This window comes from the organism of the source record quoted next, unplaced genomic scaffold, assembly GCF_019419815.1.
Source record: "Pyrus x bretschneideri cultivar Hongxiangsu unplaced genomic scaffold, Pyrus_bretschneideri_v1 Contig4, whole genome shotgun sequence".
Taxonomy (NCBI): Eukaryota; Viridiplantae; Streptophyta; class Magnoliopsida; order Rosales; family Rosaceae; genus Pyrus; species Pyrus x bretschneideri.
Window position 1 is genome coordinate 8,902,972 of NW_025999723.1, and position 22,159 is coordinate 8,925,130.

A 22,159-nucleotide genomic window follows, 5' to 3' on the forward strand; every position below is an offset into this window, starting at 1 on the left:
TAATGGGCATACTACGGTCTGGTGGTATTTTTCTTCATTTGTGAGTGAGAGGTCTTAGGTTTGAATCTCGTGGATGGTGAATTCGATACCAAATTAGGTTGCCCATTATGTGGTCTAGCCGAACTCTCTCATTCCTTTAATGTAAAATATATCGTTGTATTAAAAAAAAAAAATCATGTATTGTTATTTAACAAAGAAAAATGAATTGATTATTATTTTTAAGTGTCGCTAACAATCCTACACCTCAAATTCAATTTAGGAAGTGGTCGAGACTCAAATTTGTACCCATTGAAACATAACATTTAGGAAAATGTATAAGGAAAATGTGCGTTATAGGACATTACAAATTCCGTTTGTTGAAATAGAAAAATGAACTAACCGACGAAATCGACAAGAAGTTTGACACGGAAAATGATCAATCAATACGATCGGCAACCTTAAATTCAATTTCGTCTTTCATATGCAAGATTCTTAGTTCACGTTTTTTAATTTGCATGGTATATGTAAAGAAACATGCGAGACATTTCACTTGCAATGCATCGTGTCCATCGTGCCAATTTCCCAACGGTAAAAAGAATTTATAATTGTCCTATATTTCTCAAAAGCGCATTCATTATGGTGCTATCCATACACCTATAGATGGATGCAAGTAGCGTCAAAGTGATCCTGAGATTCAAAAATATACTTGTGAGGGTCTTATGAGGATTCTTCAAATGTTTGGACGGGTCATTTTTGTGCCTATTAAATGTTTGATGTAATGCATACTGGGCATTTCTCCACAGGTTATGTCAACAACACTCAACAAATATTACTCATTGATTTCTTTTGGCATATGCCGCTATTTGTTGTCATGTGTGCAATATAGTTTGGCTGACAACAACAAGCCCACCAAGCGTTCGACGAACCTCAGTGAATAAGCTGATTTTTTTTTGCGCATTTCGCACTCTGTTCCTATCTAAAAAACTTGTCTTTAACAATGGGACCCCTAAGATTCAAATTATGGATCCGTCACTACATAGACCAATATCACACCTCTCTCAATTTTTAACTATAAGATCGAATCAATTGAAGAAGGTCAATATACAAAATTAACAAAGATGTGATGTGTGTGAGGTAAAAAGATCTGTTTGAATAGTACTATTCTATTTAATATCTTTTATGACCTGTCACATTCTTATTGCACCACGCAAAAGAGCCCAGTTTTTCATATCTGCTTTGCATGTGTGTGCATGTGAATATAGAGCCATGAAAAATGACAAATTGGAGAACGTGGACTCATCATGGCATGTGAGATGTAGGAGGACCCACGCGCAAGCCATGGTTGGACAGATCTTCCAATACGACGAGCTCACGAAATCTGAAAACAAAGGATCGAATAGGAGGAGGATTCTCTCTTTTTCAAACTTTTGGGATAAATTTGTTACCCTAAAGAGGGTCCTGGACCCAACATTATCTCCTCTGCCATTTTGTCGAACGTTACTTTTGGTGCAGTTCACTTATCTCAGTCATGGATATGAACCAGATGAAAGAAGATCTCCATGCAGACATTGTCACATGTGGTTGGAGGAAAAATATTCATTCTAATTCTACGACACACCATAACGTCATACATGATGCCATTGTTGTTTTCAATTTTGAGTTTATCAAAGTTTTAATATTTTTAATATACGATTAGGTTGGGAGAGATTTTTTATGTGCTCGGACCAAGGAGTTGTACGCCATATACTATTATACAAGTAGAAAGAATATATATATATATATATATATTTTTTTTTTTCAAATTTTCCTCCACTTTATGTGCCCCTGCATTGAAAAATATCTCTTAGGGTGGAGGTTGAGCTAAGTCAACCATGGATAATTAGTATCGAGCTGGCCATTCTTAAAAGAAAATTTTCAGTGAACACGGTCCGGTACACCAAGTGTTATAATACAATTGGCAGGAAAAACGTTATCTCAAGTTTCCAACCAATTGTATTATTATACTTGGTGTACCAAGTCGTATTTCAACATACTGAAATCTCTCTATTCTTAAAAATTTTACATGCAAAAAGTAATATCACTAATTAAATTGTACTGCTAGTGACATCTAGTTTTTATTAATGAGTAATAAAATCCATTCATTTATTTAAAAAAATTATTGTGTGCTACGTGAACATGTATTTGTTCCAACATAGAATTTGCAATGTTATCGTACTATATAATAACTGTTCATTCATCAGCTGCAAGATTTGTATTTTTTAAGTAATTTTCTAATTCATGCAATTATCCGCAAATCACACATCCTAATCCATCAAGATTCAGTGGCTTTACAGCCGCAATATCTTAGTGCGGTCACCATTGTCAATATTAGTAGTTTCAAAATTTTAACTCTAAGGATTTGGTCGAGTACAAAATGAGCAAGGTTGAAATCCCAACTCATGTTCAAACTTCCAAACATGCGTTTTTTGAGATTATCTTTTATGCTTTGGCATACTGTTTTACTCAATGCTAAAAATACGTTGTCACCTTATGTGATAGTCTGCCTTCAATGGTAGAATATTTTCACATTCAATAAATTAAAATTTAAGCAATGGTTATGGCTCAATGAAATACGTATAAGCTCGACTTTTTCTCCTTCTAAGAGTCAAAAAGAACACCTGAGATTAAACCATAAAGGAGAAAAGTGTTACAGATCAATCGGCTTTAATCATTGATCAAATATGATCTTTTTCTTATAGTTATATTATCTGACCAAGGAATTTCTCCAACATTAAAGTAATGGATATGGATTGTCTGTTGTTTATGATTCGAGAAGCTCTTGTCACTTTAACGTCTTGAAGCGATAATGATTTTATCTTTGTTTGAGATGTGATTAGTGATGTTATAAATTAAAATATATATATATATATATATATATATATATATAAAATACGCGTTGAACAGTGTAATCAGCGAGTGTGGTAATTCGAATACTACTGTGTAAAATTCGTCGATGGTCACACGTGCTATGCGGGGCTCAGCTACAGGCATAAGGTGCAGCTGATGAAGACTTGGGTCTCTCAAACTGCAGATTTCACATTCCTACAAAAGTTTAGTCCTTGTGTACACAATAGGTAGGGTAAAAAAAAAAAGCACTTGGCGCGCAATTGAGCATCTATAAATGCTTTTGGCCTTGTGTGTTTTGTTCAACGTCCATCATATCACAAGAACTAGAAACCAAAGTATATACTTCCAAGCAACCAACACTAACCCCAATGGAGGTTCAGTGCAGCCCTTTTAGTTGGGAATTCTTCTATCAGGAAGAGGTATTGGGTCTCGTTCGAGCTCGTATGATAACTATTTCAGCTTTCAATTTTTCAAATTCTATTTCTTATACGCATGGCTAATTAATTTTTTTTATTTTTTATTTTGCAGGGGATAGAAGAGCTAAGGCATTCTCTTTTGTGCAAAACTTTGGAGCTTGAGACAACAATTTTATCAGCAAAGGAGAAGATTTCAACAAGAGAAGAAGAAATTGTTCGTCTCAAAGATCTCCTCAGCAAAGCCCTCCAAGAGAGAAATGAAGCTGAAGCAAAATGCCAAACCCTAGTTTTGGACAAACTCGTGCTCCAACAAGAGCTACGGAAGCAGCAGCAAAAAGATGAGGATAATGAATCAAAAGGCAGTCAATCTAACAAACACTTTACCTCTTCTGACTCCGAAGAAACCATTGTTCCATCTCCGAATTCAGACCCTATTATGATGCCGCCGGCACCATTGTCATCACCGCCGCCACTGCCACTGGCTGCTTTGAAATTGGGAGCTATGAAGCCGTTGCCGGAAAAAGGGAGGCTACTTCAAGCAGTGATTGAAGCCGGACCGCTGCTTCAAACCCTTCTCCTGGCTGGACCGCTGCCTCAGTGGGAGCACCCTCCTCCCCAACTAAAGTACATTGAAATTCCACCGGTTGCCATTTCTCCTCCACCACGGCGACTTCAACACCAAGACTCTTGCAATTGTAGTGGTACTAGTTGTTTCGGTCACAAGGGAAGTTTGGTAAGCTCTGATGATTCTGGTTCTGATTCATTACCCAACACCAAGCGCCGAAAGCTTGTTCTCCATTGACCAACATTTTGTGCGTTTTAGTTACATAATTGTCTAAGGCTGCACATCCTTTTCATACTGTCAAACATGCAGGGGCAGCAGTATGGAATGGATTGCGCAATCCATATCGGTTAGAATTTTTCAAACAACCATCGTAGAAATGAAAATCATAGCTTCTTTAGGTCCATCTGATAACTATTTTGTTTTTTTGCTTTTAACTCGGAGGAATACTTGAATGATTCAATCTTCTCTTCTCAGAATTTAGTTGCTCTAATTCTGTAGTTAATGTAAAATTAGTGGGAGCTATAGCCTCCAATTAATGTAGAATCACATTTTGTGTGTGCCTTTGGTATATTGGGGATGATCAAAAGTGACCAAATTTCGGAAAATGTTATGATTTAGTTTAAGGCCATAATTGTGCTCATGCTATTTCTTCTCACTTTTTTGCTTTTTTTTTTCTAGGTACATAAAAGTAGCATAATTATTGTGACAAATAATCATAAATCTCCCAGAGATTTTTTCTTTTTATGAAGCATGCATACCTACCATCACCTTCACTGTGAGTGTCTGCCATAATCCCACCAAAGACATCTATAATTAGATTCTTTGTTATCATGACTAATGCATTTGCACAAACCATACCTTAAAAAAAAGAAAAAAAAAACCCAATCAATTTAAAAAGGTTTTTTTTTTTTTTTGAAGTTCAAATGGTTTTTGAGATTAGTATAACCTCTCAATTTAGTTTCTGATAATAAAAATTGATAGAAGTGATCATTGTGTTTGTCCATCGTAAATTATTTTGGTCCTTCCATGAAAGTCTATCAATATTCACGTTACATTGTCACGTAAACGACTATGTGACCACATTTTCAAGGGTGTTTTTGTCAAACCTACCCATCCACTTAACAATGATATTGACATATTTTTCATGAAATGATCAAAATGATTTACGGTGAACAAACACATGGACCACTTCTATCAATTTTCATTATCAAGGACCAAAGTGGAGTTATACTAATCTCATAGACCATTTTAACTAAAAATTAATTAAAAAAAGAAGAAAGAAATAATGAAAAATGATCTCAAATAGCACTATTACGACAACAATGTTCTCAAGTGGCAATGTTGTTGTAGCAAATCAATAGCAATAATACTTATTTATGGTATACCAAAATTATCTTCTATCAGATAATATCATCAACATATCGCGATGCTATCGATATTTGAGAGCTTTTATCATAAAGAAAACCTTCATAGCCAGCAAAGGTTCAACAGGAAACTAAGTGCACACAGTAAGGTCAAATTTGAACTGGAATGTTTGTACAATAATATGGTTCGTTTAGACTAATGAAGTAAGTCAATGAATTTAAAGGAAGTAATAATATATAATGTTTATGGACGTTGCTTTCTTAGTTTGAAACCATTGAGCTATATGATCATCATGAACTAACATGCTCAGTGAGAAATTTGACAATAAGGTCCCACACTTTTTGCAAGGGTAATGGTCTACTCAACAACATATCAAATTTAGAAAATTATGCACATATAAAATCAATAATAAAATTTTGATCAAAACAAGAAATGGGAACACTATAGTAAGCTGTATATAAACTACCAGGAAGTGCTTTCTGTTAAATATTTAGAGCTCGTTTGGATGTGCTTTTAAAATGACTGGAAACGATTGTGTTGAAAATATTTTTGGAACTAATACTTAGTAAAAATGCAAATAAATTCTAGAAAAACACTTAAAGTATTTCCTAGAAGAAGTACATAGCTGGTGTTTCTTGCAGAAAACACTTTAAGTGCTTTGGGAATCAAATTTTTTTCTCTAAAAGTGCTTTCATTCATTTTAAAAGCACATCCAAACGAGCCTTTAGTGTTCGTCTGATTCCACTTTTGTTTAAAAGTTAGTAGCCAATTTTATTGTGCGTATTTCCCATCAATCCATTGTCACTGTCGTTTGGTATGTGATCACATGCTTTGTAGGTCAGTTTGTATTTAAAATTCACGAGCTAAAGTCTACATAATCGGGACATTACGAAAACGAATATTAAAGCACAAATATTAACGTTCAAAAAATAGTAGGATAATATCGTTAGTAGATATACAGAGAGCACTGAGATGCGTGAAAACTATTTTTAAAGTTTAATCTTTTCTTTCAAAAGAAATGATTTTAGTTTTCAAAAAAAACAAAAAAAAAAAAAGCAATGCTTTCATATTTTATTTTTTTATATCAATATGTAGCTTTACGAGCTAAAATTGTTACGGACCCTAATGAAATGATTATTAAATTACTTGAAAATTATTATTAGCGTTCTAAATGGCAAGATAAATTTTTTTATATTTTTTTTTTTACCTTGCATGATAAAATCATTAGTTTGTTGATAGGCTAGAACAAAAATGAAAAGGTATTTGTCGGTAGATTTCATCCACTATTTCATCAAATTCAAAGGAAAATTAGTTTTTCCTTCGTTAATTCTTACTTATCAACAATAACCAACAATGTAATTATAACATGTGATAACAAAATAATATGTAATGCTCCGTTACATAAATGTTTGGTTTTTTATGTTTTCTAGTTATGCTATATATTTTTGAATTCTTTTGTGTCTATGTTTCAAAATTTTATTGGTGGTTATAGTTGATAAGAAACAATTAATGATGAAATAACTAATTTGCCCTCGAATTTGATGGAATTGATTCCACAATCTAACGATATGGAGTTAATTGGTTGATTTTAAATAGTTCAGGAGGTTAATTTACAAAAAAATAGTTTAGAAGGTTAATTTCAACTAGAATGACAGTTTAGGAGGTCAAACCACAATTTATCCCTTAAAATAACATCGTCAACGGTAATTTAAAATAAAACAGTAGAAAACAATTTACAAGAAAAATGGAAGAATCTGAAGAAAAACAGCAAATTTCAGAGCCTCACAATCACACCCTCTTTATCTGAAATTCTCTTAAAACAAAAAGCCAATGCCTTTATTATATTCGTCTCCAATTCTTTTTTATCCGCCATCACCAACTGCTCCAACGACCATGCGCCACTTCCCTCCTCAACGCCTCACCACGTGTCCTTCATCCTCTCTACGGCGCCGTTTCGCCTCCGAACCAAACCCCCTTCCACTCCACTCCGCCGAGGTTTTCAGAAACCCGAATTGGCAATGCAATGCAAGCCGTCCTCCTCCGCATCAATGTCGGCCGAGGAGCAGTCCGCTTCGACCTCCCAGGTTTCTTATTCTCTCTCTTGCTCCAAAAACCTGTCGAGAATTTCTACGTTGTTTTTCCGTAAATTTCGGGACCAAATGTTGCATTAGAATTTGCTGGCAAAAAAAATTAGGGGTGACAAATAAAAATATGAGAAACTTGTGTAAAAGTAAGATTAAGGAGTTGTTGTGGGTTTTGATTAAAGGATTAAACTTTGTTACTGTTGTGATAAATTTGCATTGTGTATTGAATTTTGTAGAATTTATTTTATTCGAGCGATATTCTAATTTAATCCAAACTACGGGAGGGAGGGGAATTCGGAACAATTTCCATGTTAGTGCTAAGTTATGATCTTGTAATGCCTGTGCAGTGGGGTGATCAACTGCATGGTGGTTTGTTGTATTCAAGGGCGGTCTGTGTTAGTGAATCGATTATTGCCTGGAATGTGGATGTTTGAAATGGTCCTGCTACTTATTTGCTAGTAAAGCCGCTGCTTTATCTTGTTCGAGTGATGGAATTATAGGTAAGGACTTTACTAATTCTTACTTCAAGTTCGAGTAATGGAGTTCATGATTAAATCATAAAATTGTGCAATGAGACTTCTGTGCTAGCAGGTGAGGATATATAAGTAAAGCTTGAAGAAGGTAAACACGGGCTTCCGGAAAATGTAAGATGTTATGTTATCTGTAGAAGCAGTTTCATGGAGCCTCTTATTGCTGCTTTTTCTTAATGTGACTTCTGAAGAAGCTTTGAAACTTCTTCGAACTGGCACATGTATAAAATGATTTTTGTTAGGTGAAAGAAAAATTTCCACATATCAAAGATTACAGAGCTTTTAATGTGTCCCCTGATTTGGACGCCAAAATTGTAAGAATGGTTTTGCATTTGTTCTTTGCTATTCAGTTTTATCAATGCACTGCTAGATAAACCGTTTTGTCTCCCTAGACTAAATACAATGAATTCTGATCAACTAACTTTTTGTTTTAAAATTTCAATCTGTAGCCTTACACATTAGAGGAGTATCGAGGTGTGCATGCCATTGAGAATGCTGAAGTAGATAAGATCATAAAACTCACCAATTCTAACAAATTAAGTTTTGAAGATTCTTAGTTATTGGTAATTTAATTGTTTTATGGTAGTCGCCCGTTTGTGTTAAAAGTTATTCGTGGACCATTTAAAGTGATTTAGCTATAGTTGGCATTGCTGTTTTACATAAATATTATCTACTATCTTTCAGATTGAATATGTAATTAAACTCCCATCAGAATCCTGACTAATTATTTCCAGTGTCCTTTAAACATACATCAGATATTGTTTCGATTTACGTTTAAATTTTCTCTGATCTTGGATCAATATTTTTATTTTCTTTGTTTTGGTGCTACTGCTACATAAGCTTGGTATTTCTTGAACACACAATTTCTTTTTATGACAGAACATAGTCATCACAGTGAGTGTGTTTTGTGAAATCCTTGACCAGGTTGAGTGCCAGCTGTAAGGTGGGCTTAACAAGTCTGAGTATCAGCAGTTTATGAACTTTAGTCAATCTGGAGTCTAATTTTTAGATGCTTACATTTCGTTGAGGATGTTATTGCATTGTTCATGTTGATGCTTTAAAGGTCAAATGACGATAATTAACATAGCAAAACGATACGATTGACAACTACATTTGTTTTCAAGATCAATTATGTTTCTGCGCATGACAACAAAACTCTGTTTGACATCGTGACTCTGAAGGTATGTGTACTTCTGCAGTATTTATTGGACTTCAGACTGGTAACTTCTTGTCTAACTCAGTCCATTCCTTGTAGACTCCTATGGAAATTTCTTTAGAGGAGAGATTCAGGATAAATCACTTAGCTACAAGTATAATAGCACTCGGACAGGTCTTAACTTGTATTTAATGTTGATGAATGAAAAATTCATGTATTTTTCTCTGTTCTTTGGATAATGTTTATTTTACACTGTTGCATTGACCATACATTATCAAGTGTTTGTAGTATACTATAAACTATAAAGTGACAATTATGAAATGGCAGGCTGCTAGGATTACTTTTAATGTTTATGAATTCATTTTTCTGTAGTTCATTTCTGGGATATTGTATGACCAATCAGTATTTAAATGATTCCCTAACTTTAGGGAATACCAATTTTCCACGCCTGCGATAAGCTGCTTCGGTCAAAATCACTTGATCGTTACTCATAGAGTTCTGGTGATTGGTTCAATAGGTCAATTGCTAATCTCATTCCCAAGTTAGAGTCTTAGTTATAGTTGTTACATAAGATTTCAAGATTTTAGCTGATCGCATATCGAACTGCTAGAATAAATGTATGATCTTCTGCATTGTAATGCTACTTCCGAGTTACAAGTTGAATGCTTTCTGTGTTCCAAGAATAAATCCCACTCCTATAGTCCTATGTCATCTTTTCTGATTGAGTAATCCATGCCTGCTATAACATGTCTGTCTCTTTCTCAAATATAATGTTTGGGGTGTTGGCCTTCCTCCAAAAGAGAAGAACGAGCACAGCTGGCTGCTGTAAGCACTCGTGTATTTACACAATCATTTGATCGTGTGTACTTCTTAGTGATGTTGACAGGTGATGCAGAAACCTCTGATAATGGTGTATCTGGCATCAGAAACTTTATAACGACTGCTATGACATGTCAAGTGATTATATTTTGGTTCTGTTTCTTTTTGTTTTTTTCTTTTTTTTTTCAGAATGAAACCAAGGTTAGCAGATCCATCCTTTTAAGCCTCAGAAGTCGCATCATACTCGCTGCTGTGGATAACTTTTCAATTTGTTAGGTATTACTACTAGGTACTCTTCACCACTTTTCCGTTTGAGGACGGCAAATGTTATTCAGGTGAGAGGCCTGGCATCTGTACTTAAGTTCCACTACAAAAGTTTAAAGTTTTTTCTTGGAATTGATATTTCCAAGAAAAAGTGCTAGGCTTGTTGCATAGTAAACGCTATGAGCCGACCCATCTCTTTTAGAGATAAACCAAATTCACTCCCAAGTTTTAATACATAATATTCAAATTTTCAGGAACAGGTACGTTTCTATAATACTGGTCCTTCATTTCTCCTTGGAGTCATAGTAGTATGCATTGAAGATGGTCATGAAGGCGTGCCAGGGCTATCTCAGCTGGATGCAATGTCGGTAGAATAGCACCAGAGATTTTCTGCATAACATCTCAAGCCTAAAAAAAGATTCTGAATGATGAGATCATACCTCCTGATTTAGTTGTTTATTTTTATGAGCTCATATCACTAGAATTTGCTTTAAAGAAGGCCTCCTTGATTTGTTTTCTTATAGCTCTTTAATATGAACTTGTTGCAGGTAACGTCAACAGATGAAATTGTTAAGAGATCTGCGTATGATGCTTCCTCAGGATGCTTCACTGCGCCCCCAAGAACTACATCTGTGTTTGTTAAACCTCGGGAAGTTTGAGTAGCTCTGCCGTAGACGTGGTGTTCGAAGGATTTCATAAGAGTCAAGTACCATGGTTGACCAAAGCACCGTTTTTTTTTTCTTTCCTGCAGTTGAGGAGGGAGAGAGGCAAAACCTAACGGGTTTTCGATGCACTCATATGTATTACTATGTTCAATAAAAGTAAAGTTAAATAAAATTTTCCTGCTTTTTAATAGTGATTCTGTTTCCTAAAACTTGGTTGCTGCTACAAAGCACTGTAATGACAGTTGGGTCAATTTTCTGCTGAATGGAATTGCAGTTATGGCACCCTAAAAATGAGATCTAGTCTTATAAAATCTAACTAAAAAATCACTTGGCTTCCTCTCTCTCTTGGGTCTTGGCTGTTCCATGGCTCATGGTCTATCTTTTCTTAAATTGGTTCAAGAAACTCTCAGATGGAGAAGGTATACATAGGGTATGTGGGCAAGGAGACAGGCAACTATAGAGGGACGTTCTATAGTGGCCGCTGGCTGCGGAGAATGCAGTTAAATCTCTTCAATGAAGGTGGTACTTCTTTGTGTGAGTTAGTAACTGTGAGTTAGTAACTCAGAAGAGTGTAGAAATTACTCTCTCTACTGCACAAATCAAAAAAGAGGAAGTGGTTGTAGTTTTGAAAAAGATGAAGTAAAGAAAAGCAATGGGTCCCGACGATATATCGATTGAAGTGTGGAAGGTCTTGGGAGACATGAGTATAGCATGGCTAACAAACATTTTCAATAAGATTTTGAAAACAAAGAAGATGCGCAGTAATTGGCGAGAAAACAATTTGTTGCCTATATACAAGAATGAGTGCGACATATAAAATTGCATGAACTATAAGGGTATTAAGTTAATGAGTCATACAATGAAGCTCTGGAGACACTAATTGAGCGACACAAGTCTCATAGAATCAATTTGGGTCCATGCCAGAGCGCTCGACAATGGAGGCAATCTATCGTTTACGACGATCAATGGAGCGATATAAAGATATGAAAAATGATTTGCACATGATCTTTATAGATTTGGAAAAAGCGTATAGTAATGTCCCAAGAGAATCCTTTACAAGTAGCATATATTCAAGCAATAAGGAATATGTATGATGGAGTAAAGACTATAGTAAGAACTTATGAAGGAAACCAAAAGCTTTCCCATAACTATAGAGTTACACCAAGGCTCAGGTTTAAGTTTTTACCTTTTTGCATTGGTGATAGACGAGTTAATGAGACATATTCAAGATGATATTCCTTGATGTATGCTTTACGTAGGTTATATAGTGCTAATAGATGAAACACAGGAGGGAGTGGATGTGAAGCTTAACCTTTGGCGGAAAGTGTTGGAATCTAAAGGTTTTCACCTAAGTAAGTCAACAACAGAGTATACGAAGTGCAAGTTTAGTGAGAATGAGGGTGCAAATGAGCTAGAGGTGAGGAATTGGAGACCATGAAGTATTGAAGAATGAATGCTTTCGGTATCTTGAATCTATCTTGCAAAATAACGGAGATTAGATGTAGATCTCAACCATAGAATACAAGCTGGATGGATGAAGTGGATGTGTGCATTGGGTGTGTTGTGCGGCCATCTTATGCAACTAAGGCTCAAGAACTTTTTTTATAGGATGACAATAAGGTCACCGATGCTTTATGACACAGAATGTTAGGCGGTCAAAAAGTAACACGTGCAAAAAAATGAGTATAGTGGAGATGAAAATGCTTCGTCAGATGTGTGGCCTCACGAGAAAAGATAGGATTAAGAACGAGGATATCGGAGGTAAAGTAGGAGTGACCGCAATTGAAGATAAAATGAGAGAACATCAGTTAAGATTGTTTGGACACGTGAACTGAAGAACTACATATGCTCCAGTTAGAAAATACGACTAAGAGATGGAGGGTCATGGCAAAAAGGGTAGAGGAAGACTTTAAAAGAGATTATAAGAAAATATATGGAGTGCTTGGAGCTAATGGAATACTTGGAGCAAAATTGAGCAAATAGCGTTCTAGAATTCATACAGACGATTCTACTTAGTGGGACAAAACTTGATTGTTGTTGTTATTGTATTTAAAATAAAATAAAATAAAAGGTTAAATTTTTTGGATGGGATGTGTTAACACGATTACTCATAAAAATTCAAGAATCCAACCTTTCTTTTAGCGTTACTCTTTTTTTTTTTGGGATAATAAAGATAGAAGTTGGATGAAAGGTGCTGATGGACCAAAAAAATTCTTGTTAAGATGTCAATTAATTATGAATTAATGCATTCCCTGTCCGTCGTTATCGTGGATGGAGCCTGCTTAAGGTCATGTTTTGTGCCGATTAATGAAGCTCTTGTGTCTTATTCTGATGAAGCAATTTGCAACCTGTGTTGTGTGTTAGTATTCTCATGCCCTTTTTGAGCAATCAACGTGCACCATATGGCTTTCAGCCCTCTACCAATTTGACCTTGTTGTACATGCCTTAATGCATGTCCATCGTCACTTTATCACTTAATTCATAAGGTTGATCCATCATCTCGTGACTTGTTGATTTTGTGTTATATCTAAGTTTAACTCCAAACGAACAAAAACTATAAGATTTTTAATTTTCTCTTTTCCAATCAGTTGTTTTCACACAACACCGTCCAAAATATGACTAGTTGAAAATTTTAGTGCTAGTTTTCATGAAGTTAATATCTTAAGTGAAAATTTACTCACCCCGCCCTACTAAAACTTGGCCTAGTCCCCTTTAACAACTCCTAATTAAGTTCGTAACACAAAGTCAGTTACATAGCCACACATAGCAGACAGGAAAAAGAAAATTATAGCCTTACATTTGTGAAAATTCCTAGATTCATCATTGATCATAACTACGAGTAAAAGAGCAATTATTTACTCAAAGGTGTTCATTGTATTAATTTCTAAGAAAATATCGTGTCACACATTTTTACTTGAGTTGTTTCTCTAATTTGGGGATAGAGCTCATCATCTCTAGTATTTCTTGTTGTTAGTGTTTTTGTGTCTTGATCAGTGAGAGTTATAGATGTAAGCACGTAGAATTGGTCATTGTCATGTATGGTGAACAAGTATAAAAGTGGTTGTCGCTCGAAAGAAGAATAATTAACTTCTAAATCAAAATTAATTGAGTCATAATCTTTCTGTTTCATTCAAATCACACCCACCACACCACCACTCCCATGTAGTAGCAAGTTAGTAACCCATAGCTATTAGCTAGCAAAGAGAGAGTGAGTGCAATTATAAATAGAAGGAAATCATATTCAACACTAATTTAATATTTGGTTAATTCTGAAAAATGGTGGAGATGTTATTTTCCTACTCTTAATCAACAGTGAACACTAATTTCATATTGTAGCACTCAATTTTTGGACAATGACTTTGGTGTCTATATAGTCATTGGTGTCTATATAGATTAATGCAAGTTGATATAATGCCAATTTAAAAAAAAAACACATTTTATACTTTGTATAATACACATAAACATAACCAACTTGTAAACTTTTATCATATCAAATTCTTTTGAGCTATTTCTTAACTATTTAGTTCCGCTACTGGTGACACCATGTTGGCTCCTCTTGAATTTATTATATACTTTTAAATTATTCACATAAACTTTTTTTTTTGAAAAATAATTTTACTCACAAGTCAGCACAACTAATTAAGTATGTGCAAAATAAATAAATAAATAAATAATTTCCAAAGTATTGGTTTTGTGTACTCTCTGTGCTATTGAAAACAACGGATAATTCACGGAGAAGTGCCAACTGCCAAGTATGGTTCTGATGGATTATTATGTCATATTGATACTCACATCTATTGAAGATGAAGTTAATTTATGTTAGGAGTAATAATCAACTCCAAATGTAATTAATTACCGTGACAAAAATAATTATACTACGGCCTGGTTTAATCCTTAGGATTGAACTCACAATACAAAGGTATGTTGAAGGAAAACATGAAAAAAAAATTCTTTGGTATGTAGTAGATGAATTACTAAAGGAATCTTGTCGTTTCCAAACCCCCTCAAAATAGAGAAAATTTTCAGTGTACTAAAAACATGGTATGGTACACTAAATGTCATAAAACAAATGGTTGAAATTTTCTTCAAATATCGAATCACTTGTATATTATTACACTTGGGTATTGAACCATGTTTCCGGTACATCGAAAAATCTCTCCTCAAAATAGGAGGATCCTAAGGGAGAAATTTCTTTATATCTAATCCCCTTCTAGTAAAAAAAAATGAAAAATCATTCATCTTGGCGTTTAATATACTTAGAATTTTACGAGTTTTCATTCTAATTCAATCCTAATTAAAGGCTAGATGAGGCGTATGTATCTTAGCTCATCCCAAAACAAAAACATAAAAAGACATTATTACTAATAATTATTCATAGAAGAGTGATAAGATCAATACATCACCCCCATGAGCGCCAACGCGACTGATCTTAAATTTCCCTTGCTTATAATATCAAACTCTGGAATATTGGATGCACATCTCTTAATAAACACGTTAGTTAGTTCCATCAATCATGTCGACAAGCTCAGCAAAAACACATTAAGGGGGTTGAGCTGGTGGTTGTAGTATTGTCTTGTATATCGTTGTGGATGTAAATTTCTGTCATCTTCTTATTTGACGAAAATGCACTTGCAAAATAATAACACCTAATATTAAGATCAAAAGCCTCACACACCCATAATGATTTTTTTTTTGTTGGGGGGGGGGTGTGCTTTGGCTGAAGAATCTCCGATGCCAAAGTTAGAATTATGAAAATAATATGTTTAGGAGTTTGCGGGTAGCAAATGACTTAACTTTTTAATAGGATAATAGAGCTATTTATAAGAGAGTGGCATGCCTTATTTGGAGGTCATATATGGTGTATTTGGAGAATAATTGCAAGATATTATGTGAAATAATATCCTGCAATTAACATGGTAGTTAATCCCAAATTAAATAGGAAGTTTTGGGAGTTACCTTTTGAATAAGGATTTGATGAGGAGTAATAAGAGGGATTTAAATAAATATCATTTTGATCATCTTTGACTCTTCCTTAGATGTTTCATCATGTGTTCTTTTGAGGCTTGGTTGGTGGTCAGTTGAGAATCTAAACAAATTACAAGCTTCTTCACCATTAAGTTTTTCGCTAGCAGGGGTTGCTAGTAAAGCCTCGTATTCTACTCTATCATTGGATGCTTCGAAGTTTGAAGTAACGTGGGCTTAGTCGGCGTGGTTAGGAGTCGTATGGCAAGATTGGCACGGTTGTGAACCGTGGTACAAGATCGGCATGGTTGGGAGCCATAGTGACAGATTGAGGCTAGCCAGAAGTCGTGGGGCAAGTAGGCACGACTATGAGCCCGGAGCTGAGGGTCAGCTTGGGCCAAGTTGTGCGTAGCAAGAGGAATTCGTCAGTAGCTTCGTTGTGCAGGAAATCACGCAATTGTTTGGTCAGGAGTCTCTCAACTTCTTCTTGAATTTACCTTTGTTGGGGCAACGGAGCTTTCGACTGCCCCTAGTCGTGACATGTTGGTCTAGTCTGCTCTTCCTTATGCTTGACTTGTCAATGTTGCGACTATGGTGCATGTAGTATGTTCCTATTAGGCGAGTATGTTACTTGTAGGCTGTCGGTTGAACTTAAGTCAGATTAAGTGACTGCTTCTTTCTGTCCGTTATGCTGCCTACTTCGATGTGAGGTAGATGATGCTCATTGCGGACCAAGCCGCGAATGACCACTTCGCTTAGAAGATTGTCCATGTTGATAATTGGAGTGTGGCTCAGCCGTCAATGTATGCTCGTCTGTGGGCTTAATCAGGAGTGTACGCTCATTCATGCGCTAAAACGAGAGTATACGTTATCCTGAGGACCTATGCGAAAATGTACATTGCCAGATGCTCGATTCGTGGTTGGTTGAAGGGTTGCTTGTCGGGACGCTGCTGGCACTACTACAAAATTATCTATAACTGGCGGTCCAAAAACTGACAAAAAAGTATATTATTGTCGGATTTTAAGCAAAATCCGACAGAAAATGGATGCAGTGAAGGATATAATAAGCAACATAATTGTCAGCGTCAGGAAATGAATTTTCCGACAGAAAATACTCTAAAACCAACAGAAATTGTATCAGATATAATCGACAGAGAATATATTAATAGTGAATAAAAAAGAGAATTTCTGTCGGATATAACCGACAACACATTTATTAAAAAGAATAAACAAAATCATTCTTGTCGGATACAACCGACAGAAAATATATTAATAATTAAAAAAAAAATAAACAACAACTTTCTGCATTTTCCATATGAATGGAAGCTCCAACCTCGAATCTCGTCGTCATCAACGCGGTCGAACGACAATAGGCCGAGTGAAAACCCTAAGAAGAAGAAGAGCAAGCACGTGTAGAATCCTTAACGCCATTGCTGGCCTTTGCGATTAGGTCGATGAAAGAGAGCTCCAGCGACGAAGCTCCAGACGAAGACAGAGAAGGAAAGAATCATCAATGGAAAAAGCGGCGAGTATCTGGAGCTGGAGAGAAGCTTCTGTGACGACGATGGCACTGAAAATGGAGAGCTGCCTCCGTTCACGTACGGCCGGCCTTGGAAGGCCGGTGATAGAGTTCTTTGGAATCCATAGAAAACAATTCACTATCCTTTAAAATCACTCAATCCCTCCCTCAAAATCCACAGAATACGATTCAATATCCTTTAAAATCACTCAATCACAACAAGCGTTGCTCCTTCAATTAAATCTCTCCCTGAAATCGAATGAGAATTGAAATATTTACAGTGTTGATGAGATCTATGATAATGGAGAGCTCCTGGTGTGCTAGCTCCCAGTTCTCCACCATGCCTTGCCATTGCTATGAAATCAAATAATTAAACCTAAAAAGCACCACTGCAAATAGCATAAGAAAATTGAAATTAACCCTAAAGATATTGGGAGAGAAGATATGAAAAGGGAATACCTTTCGGCTTTCAGATAGAGTTTGCTCGTGTGTGGCAAGAATAGAAGACAAAGAAATGCGGAAAGGATAAAAGGGGGAAGGAGGGGTATTAAGTTGGAAAATTGACATTACTGTCCGTTAAAACCGACAGAAACATTTTCATTCCTGTCGGTTTTAATTGACAGAAAAAAAATGGCGGCAAAATTCCCCCCCCCCCCCCAAAATTGCCACCCAAAATTTAAAATTCCCTCCCAAAATTTTAAATTCCCCCCAAAATTTTTTTACAATTTTAAAAAATAAAATAATAATTGTTTGGTTTCATAAATAAATAAATAATATGTATTTAAATAAAATACGTTTTTAAAAATTACCCAAAATTTTAAATTCCCCCTAAATTTTTTTTACAATTTTAACAAATAAAATAATAATTGTTTGGTTTCATAAATAAATAAATAATATGTATTTAAATAGAATATGTTTTTAAAAATTAAATAAATATTTTTTTTTGTCAAAAATAAATAATTGTTTCGTTTAATAGATAATAACTCATGTAAAATATGCAATAAAGAAACAAAAATATAATTGTACAATGAAAATGTCATCACACAAACTAAATATTGTCTAATCAATACTTGAAAAACATAAATAAAAATTTAGCACAAATTACTTTTCACACTTCAAAATTTAGGCAAATTTAACAGAGATATACATTCTATGAAACTAGTTTCAATGATCTAACCGTCAAACTTGTTTGTAGATACTACAAGATTGCATACGTAAAAAATCACAAAAAGAAAAACATTCAGAGATGAGGTAACGGAACAAAAAATTTCGATGATTATAAACAAAAAATCACAATTTAACGGTTATTTTAGCTCCGGTTTTAATGATTTTTTTACAGCTGCACTCCTCGACCCTATAAGAATGCAATGAACGAATTCGGTCTTCAATTTAAAATATTTACACTAGTGGATACCACAAAATCTTATTTTATACTTAATGGAAGTATAACATTAACTCTTAAGTGTTTTTTAATCTACTGTTTTGACACAATATACATTCTACGAAACTTTTTTCAACGATCCAACCGTCAAACTTTTTTGTACACACTCCAAGATCACATACATAAAAAAATCACAAAAAAACAAACGTTCAGAGATTAGGTGACAAAACAAAAGTTTTCGATGGTTATAAACGAAAAATCACAATTTAACGGTTATTCGAGCTCCGATTTTGATATTTTTTACAGCTACACTCCTTGACCCTATAAAAATGCAATGAAAAAATTTGATCTTCAATCTAAAATATTTCTACTAGTGGATACCACAAAATCTTATTTTATACTTAATGAAAGTATAACATTAACTCTTAAGTGTTTATTTAGTCTACTGTTTTAACGTGATACACATTCTACGAAAAAAATTTCAATGATCTAACTGTCAAACTTGTTTGTACACACTCTGAGATCATATACGTAAAAAATCACAAAAACAAACGTTCAGAGATTAGGTAACAAAACAAAAGTTTTCGACGGTTATAAACGAAAAATCACAATTTAACGGTTATTTTAGCTCCGATTTTGATGATTTTTTACAGCTATACTCCTCGACCCTACAAGAATGCATTGAAAGAATTCGATCTTCAATTTAAAATATTTACACTAGTTGATACCACAAAATCGTATTTTATACTTAATGGAAGTATTGCATTAACTCTTAAAGTGTTTATTTAATCTACTGTTTTGACGCAATATGCATTCTACGAAACTTTTTTCAACGATCCAACTGTCAAACTTCTTTGTACACACTCCGAAATTACATACATAAAAAATCACAAAAAAAAACGTTCAGAGAATGGGTGACAAAACAAAAGTTTTCGATGGTTATAAACGAAAAATCACAATTTAACGGTTATTTGAGCTCCGATTTTGATGATTTTTTATAGCTATACTCCTCGACCCTATAAGAATGAAATGAAAAAAATTTGATCTTCAATTTAAAATATTTACACTAGTGGATACCACAAAATCTTATTTTATACTTAATGAAAGTATAACATTAACTCTTAAGTGTTTATTGAGTCTACCGTTTTAACGCACTACAAATTTTACGAAACTTTTTTCAATGATCTAATCGTCAAACTTGTTTGTACACACTCCGAGATCACATACGTAAAAAATCACAAAAATAAACGTTCAGAGATTAGGTAACAAAACAAAAGTTTTCGACAGTTATAAACGAAAAATCACAATTTAACAGTTATTTTAGCTTCGATTTTAATAATTTTTTATAACTACACTCCTCGACCCTATAAGAATGCATTGAATGAATTCGATCTTCAATTTAAAATATTTACACTAGTAGATACAACAAAATCTTATTTTATACTTGATGGGGAAGTATAACATTAACTCGAAGTGTTGGTTTAATCTACCGTTTTGATGTGATATACATTCTATGAAACGTTTTTCAACGATCGAATCATCAAACTTGTTTGTACATACTCCAAGATTGCATACGTAAAAAATTGTAAAAAACAAACATTCAGAGATTAGGTAACGGAACAAAAGTTTTCGATGGTTATAAACGAAAAATCACAATTTAATGGTTATTTTAGCTCCGATTTTGATGATTTTTTGCAGTTACACTCCTCGATTCTATAAGAATGCAATGAATGAATTTGATCTTCAATTTAAAATATTTACACTAGTGGATAAATCTTATTTTATACTAAATGGAAGTATAACATTAACTCTTAAGTGTTTGTTAAATCTATCAATTTGATAGGATATGCATTCTATGAAAGTAGTTATTCATGTGTGTTTATGTGCCAGACAATGTGCTTTGTGATGCATTGAAAAAAATTGCCAGACAATATGCCAGACATGATAGAGTACACCATACGTTCATATGTGTTTATGTGCCAAACAATGTGCTTTGTGATGCATTGAAAAAGATTGTTTGAATTTCTTTGTATCTTGTTGCTTGCCTGTGAGGGAGCATAATCTTTATTACAAAAATGATAGAGCTTATGATTGTAATCTATTGTTATTATTCTCTCAGAAAATTTATGGCTCGTTGAAATTGGGTTTATTAGACTTTAGGGTCATGAGTAAAAAAATAAAAATTTAAAAATATGTGTTTATTTATTTTTATCAATATAACATTTTAAAATAATAAAATTTTCATTTTTGTTTGTTATAACCGCTAGAATATTAAAATAATAACCGTCATAAAGTAAAATAATAAAATAGTCAATTTATGTCAGTTATAACCACCATCATTAACTTAAAAACTGCCAGAATCTATCAAAAATATATAAAAAAAGGATTAAAAAATTCTAACGATTATACCGATAGGATTTTTTTAATATCCGCCAGGAATTTATGTTGGATATAACCGACATGATTTTTCTAATATCCGCCAGGAATTTATGTCAGATATAACTGACGGGATTTTTCTAATATAAGCCACTAATTAAATGATGTGTCGGATATAATTTATCCGACAGGATTTTTCTAATATCCGTCACCATCATCCGCCACCTAAAGCTAATATTGTAGTAGTGTGAGAGGTTCGTCATCTGCCCTTGTCCTACTTTGAGACACCTCGTTTGGGGCACGCTACATCTCAGTATGCTGCAAAACCTGATTCACCAAGATTGTTTGCAGTGTGAGGGTGCTTGTCAACTCTATGATTTGTTGGGACAAGTGTTGTTTGCCATGTGGGATGGAAGAGCTTGGATGGTAGGTTTCTCTATAGGTGGTAGAAGTGTAATGGACTTCGTGTGCAAAATTTTAAGCCGGGATAGTCAAATCCGTAGAAACTCGGGGTGAAACTGCCCTTGGTTCAATAGTCGGTCTAGAAATCTAAAGCCAGGATAGTTGAATCGATCTTGGACCGGTCGGGATCGTCAAATGGGCCACGAGAGCGGGTCGGGTTGCAGAAGTAAGCCGAGCCATATGTGGGGCACGTGGGTGCGATGCGGCTTTAAGAGCTTGTTGGATCTGCGCTACTGGGGTTGCGGCCTAGGTCGAAAGGATTGTTGGCACGGCTCGGGCCTACGATGCGCCTTGGGCCTGTGTTACTAGGGTAGCGGCTTGGGTTAGTTCATGACGGGCCTAGCTCAGCTGCCTTGTGGCATGGGTTGCTTAGGCTGCCTCCTAGGCTTCTAGAGCAGCTGCTCTAAGTAGGCTTACTACCATGGAACTGGCCCATTTCCCACTGCCACAATGATCCTTGTGGTTGCCATGGTGGTGGTGCTCCGTGGTGGCAAAGTTGCTCATCTTACCATCATTCGATCTATATCTTTGAACGTAGGAAGTTCTGGTCGTTGTGGTTTCCGAATTTCCCATCATTGTATTTTTCCCTTACCTCTATTCAAAGAATTAAAAAAAATTCTAGGAATAAGAAAGTATGAAAAAAATTTACGAATGAATGAGAAATGAGAAACCTTGAATGCGAGAATCTTCTTCGAGCGTGTGAATCAAACTCTCAATGAAAGCACCAATT

At 34.8% G+C, this 22,159-nt stretch overlaps 1 protein-coding gene and 1 long non-coding RNA gene across 7 annotated transcripts; both read left to right on the forward strand.

Annotated features, from left to right (window-relative positions):
- The first annotated feature begins 3,063 nt into the window (after positions 1–3,063).
- LOC103958438 lies at positions 3,064–4,407 on the forward strand. The gene is made up of 2 exons (XM_009370696.3): positions 3,064–3,284; positions 3,394–4,407. The coding sequence occupies exons 1-2, from the start codon at positions 3,234–3,236 to the stop codon at positions 4,081–4,083; spliced, it is 741 nt and encodes a 246-aa protein (XP_009368971.3). The 5' UTR covers positions 3,064–3,233; the 3' UTR covers positions 4,084–4,407.
- Positions 4,408–6,974: 2,567 nt separating this feature from the next.
- Positions 6,975–10,917, forward strand: LOC125468971. Of its 6 annotated transcripts, none has more exons than XR_007251314.1 (5): positions 6,975–7,295; positions 7,643–7,795; positions 7,887–10,135; positions 10,319–10,432; positions 10,613–10,917. It is a non-coding gene; the product is annotated as an uncharacterized LOC125468971 (long non-coding RNA). The 6 variants fall into 6 exon arrangements; XR_007251312.1 differs by having other exon boundaries at positions 10,319–10,428; XR_007251310.1 differs by having other exon boundaries at positions 6,976–7,295; positions 10,319–10,324.
- The last annotated feature ends 11,242 nt before the right edge of the window (positions 10,918–22,159 follow it).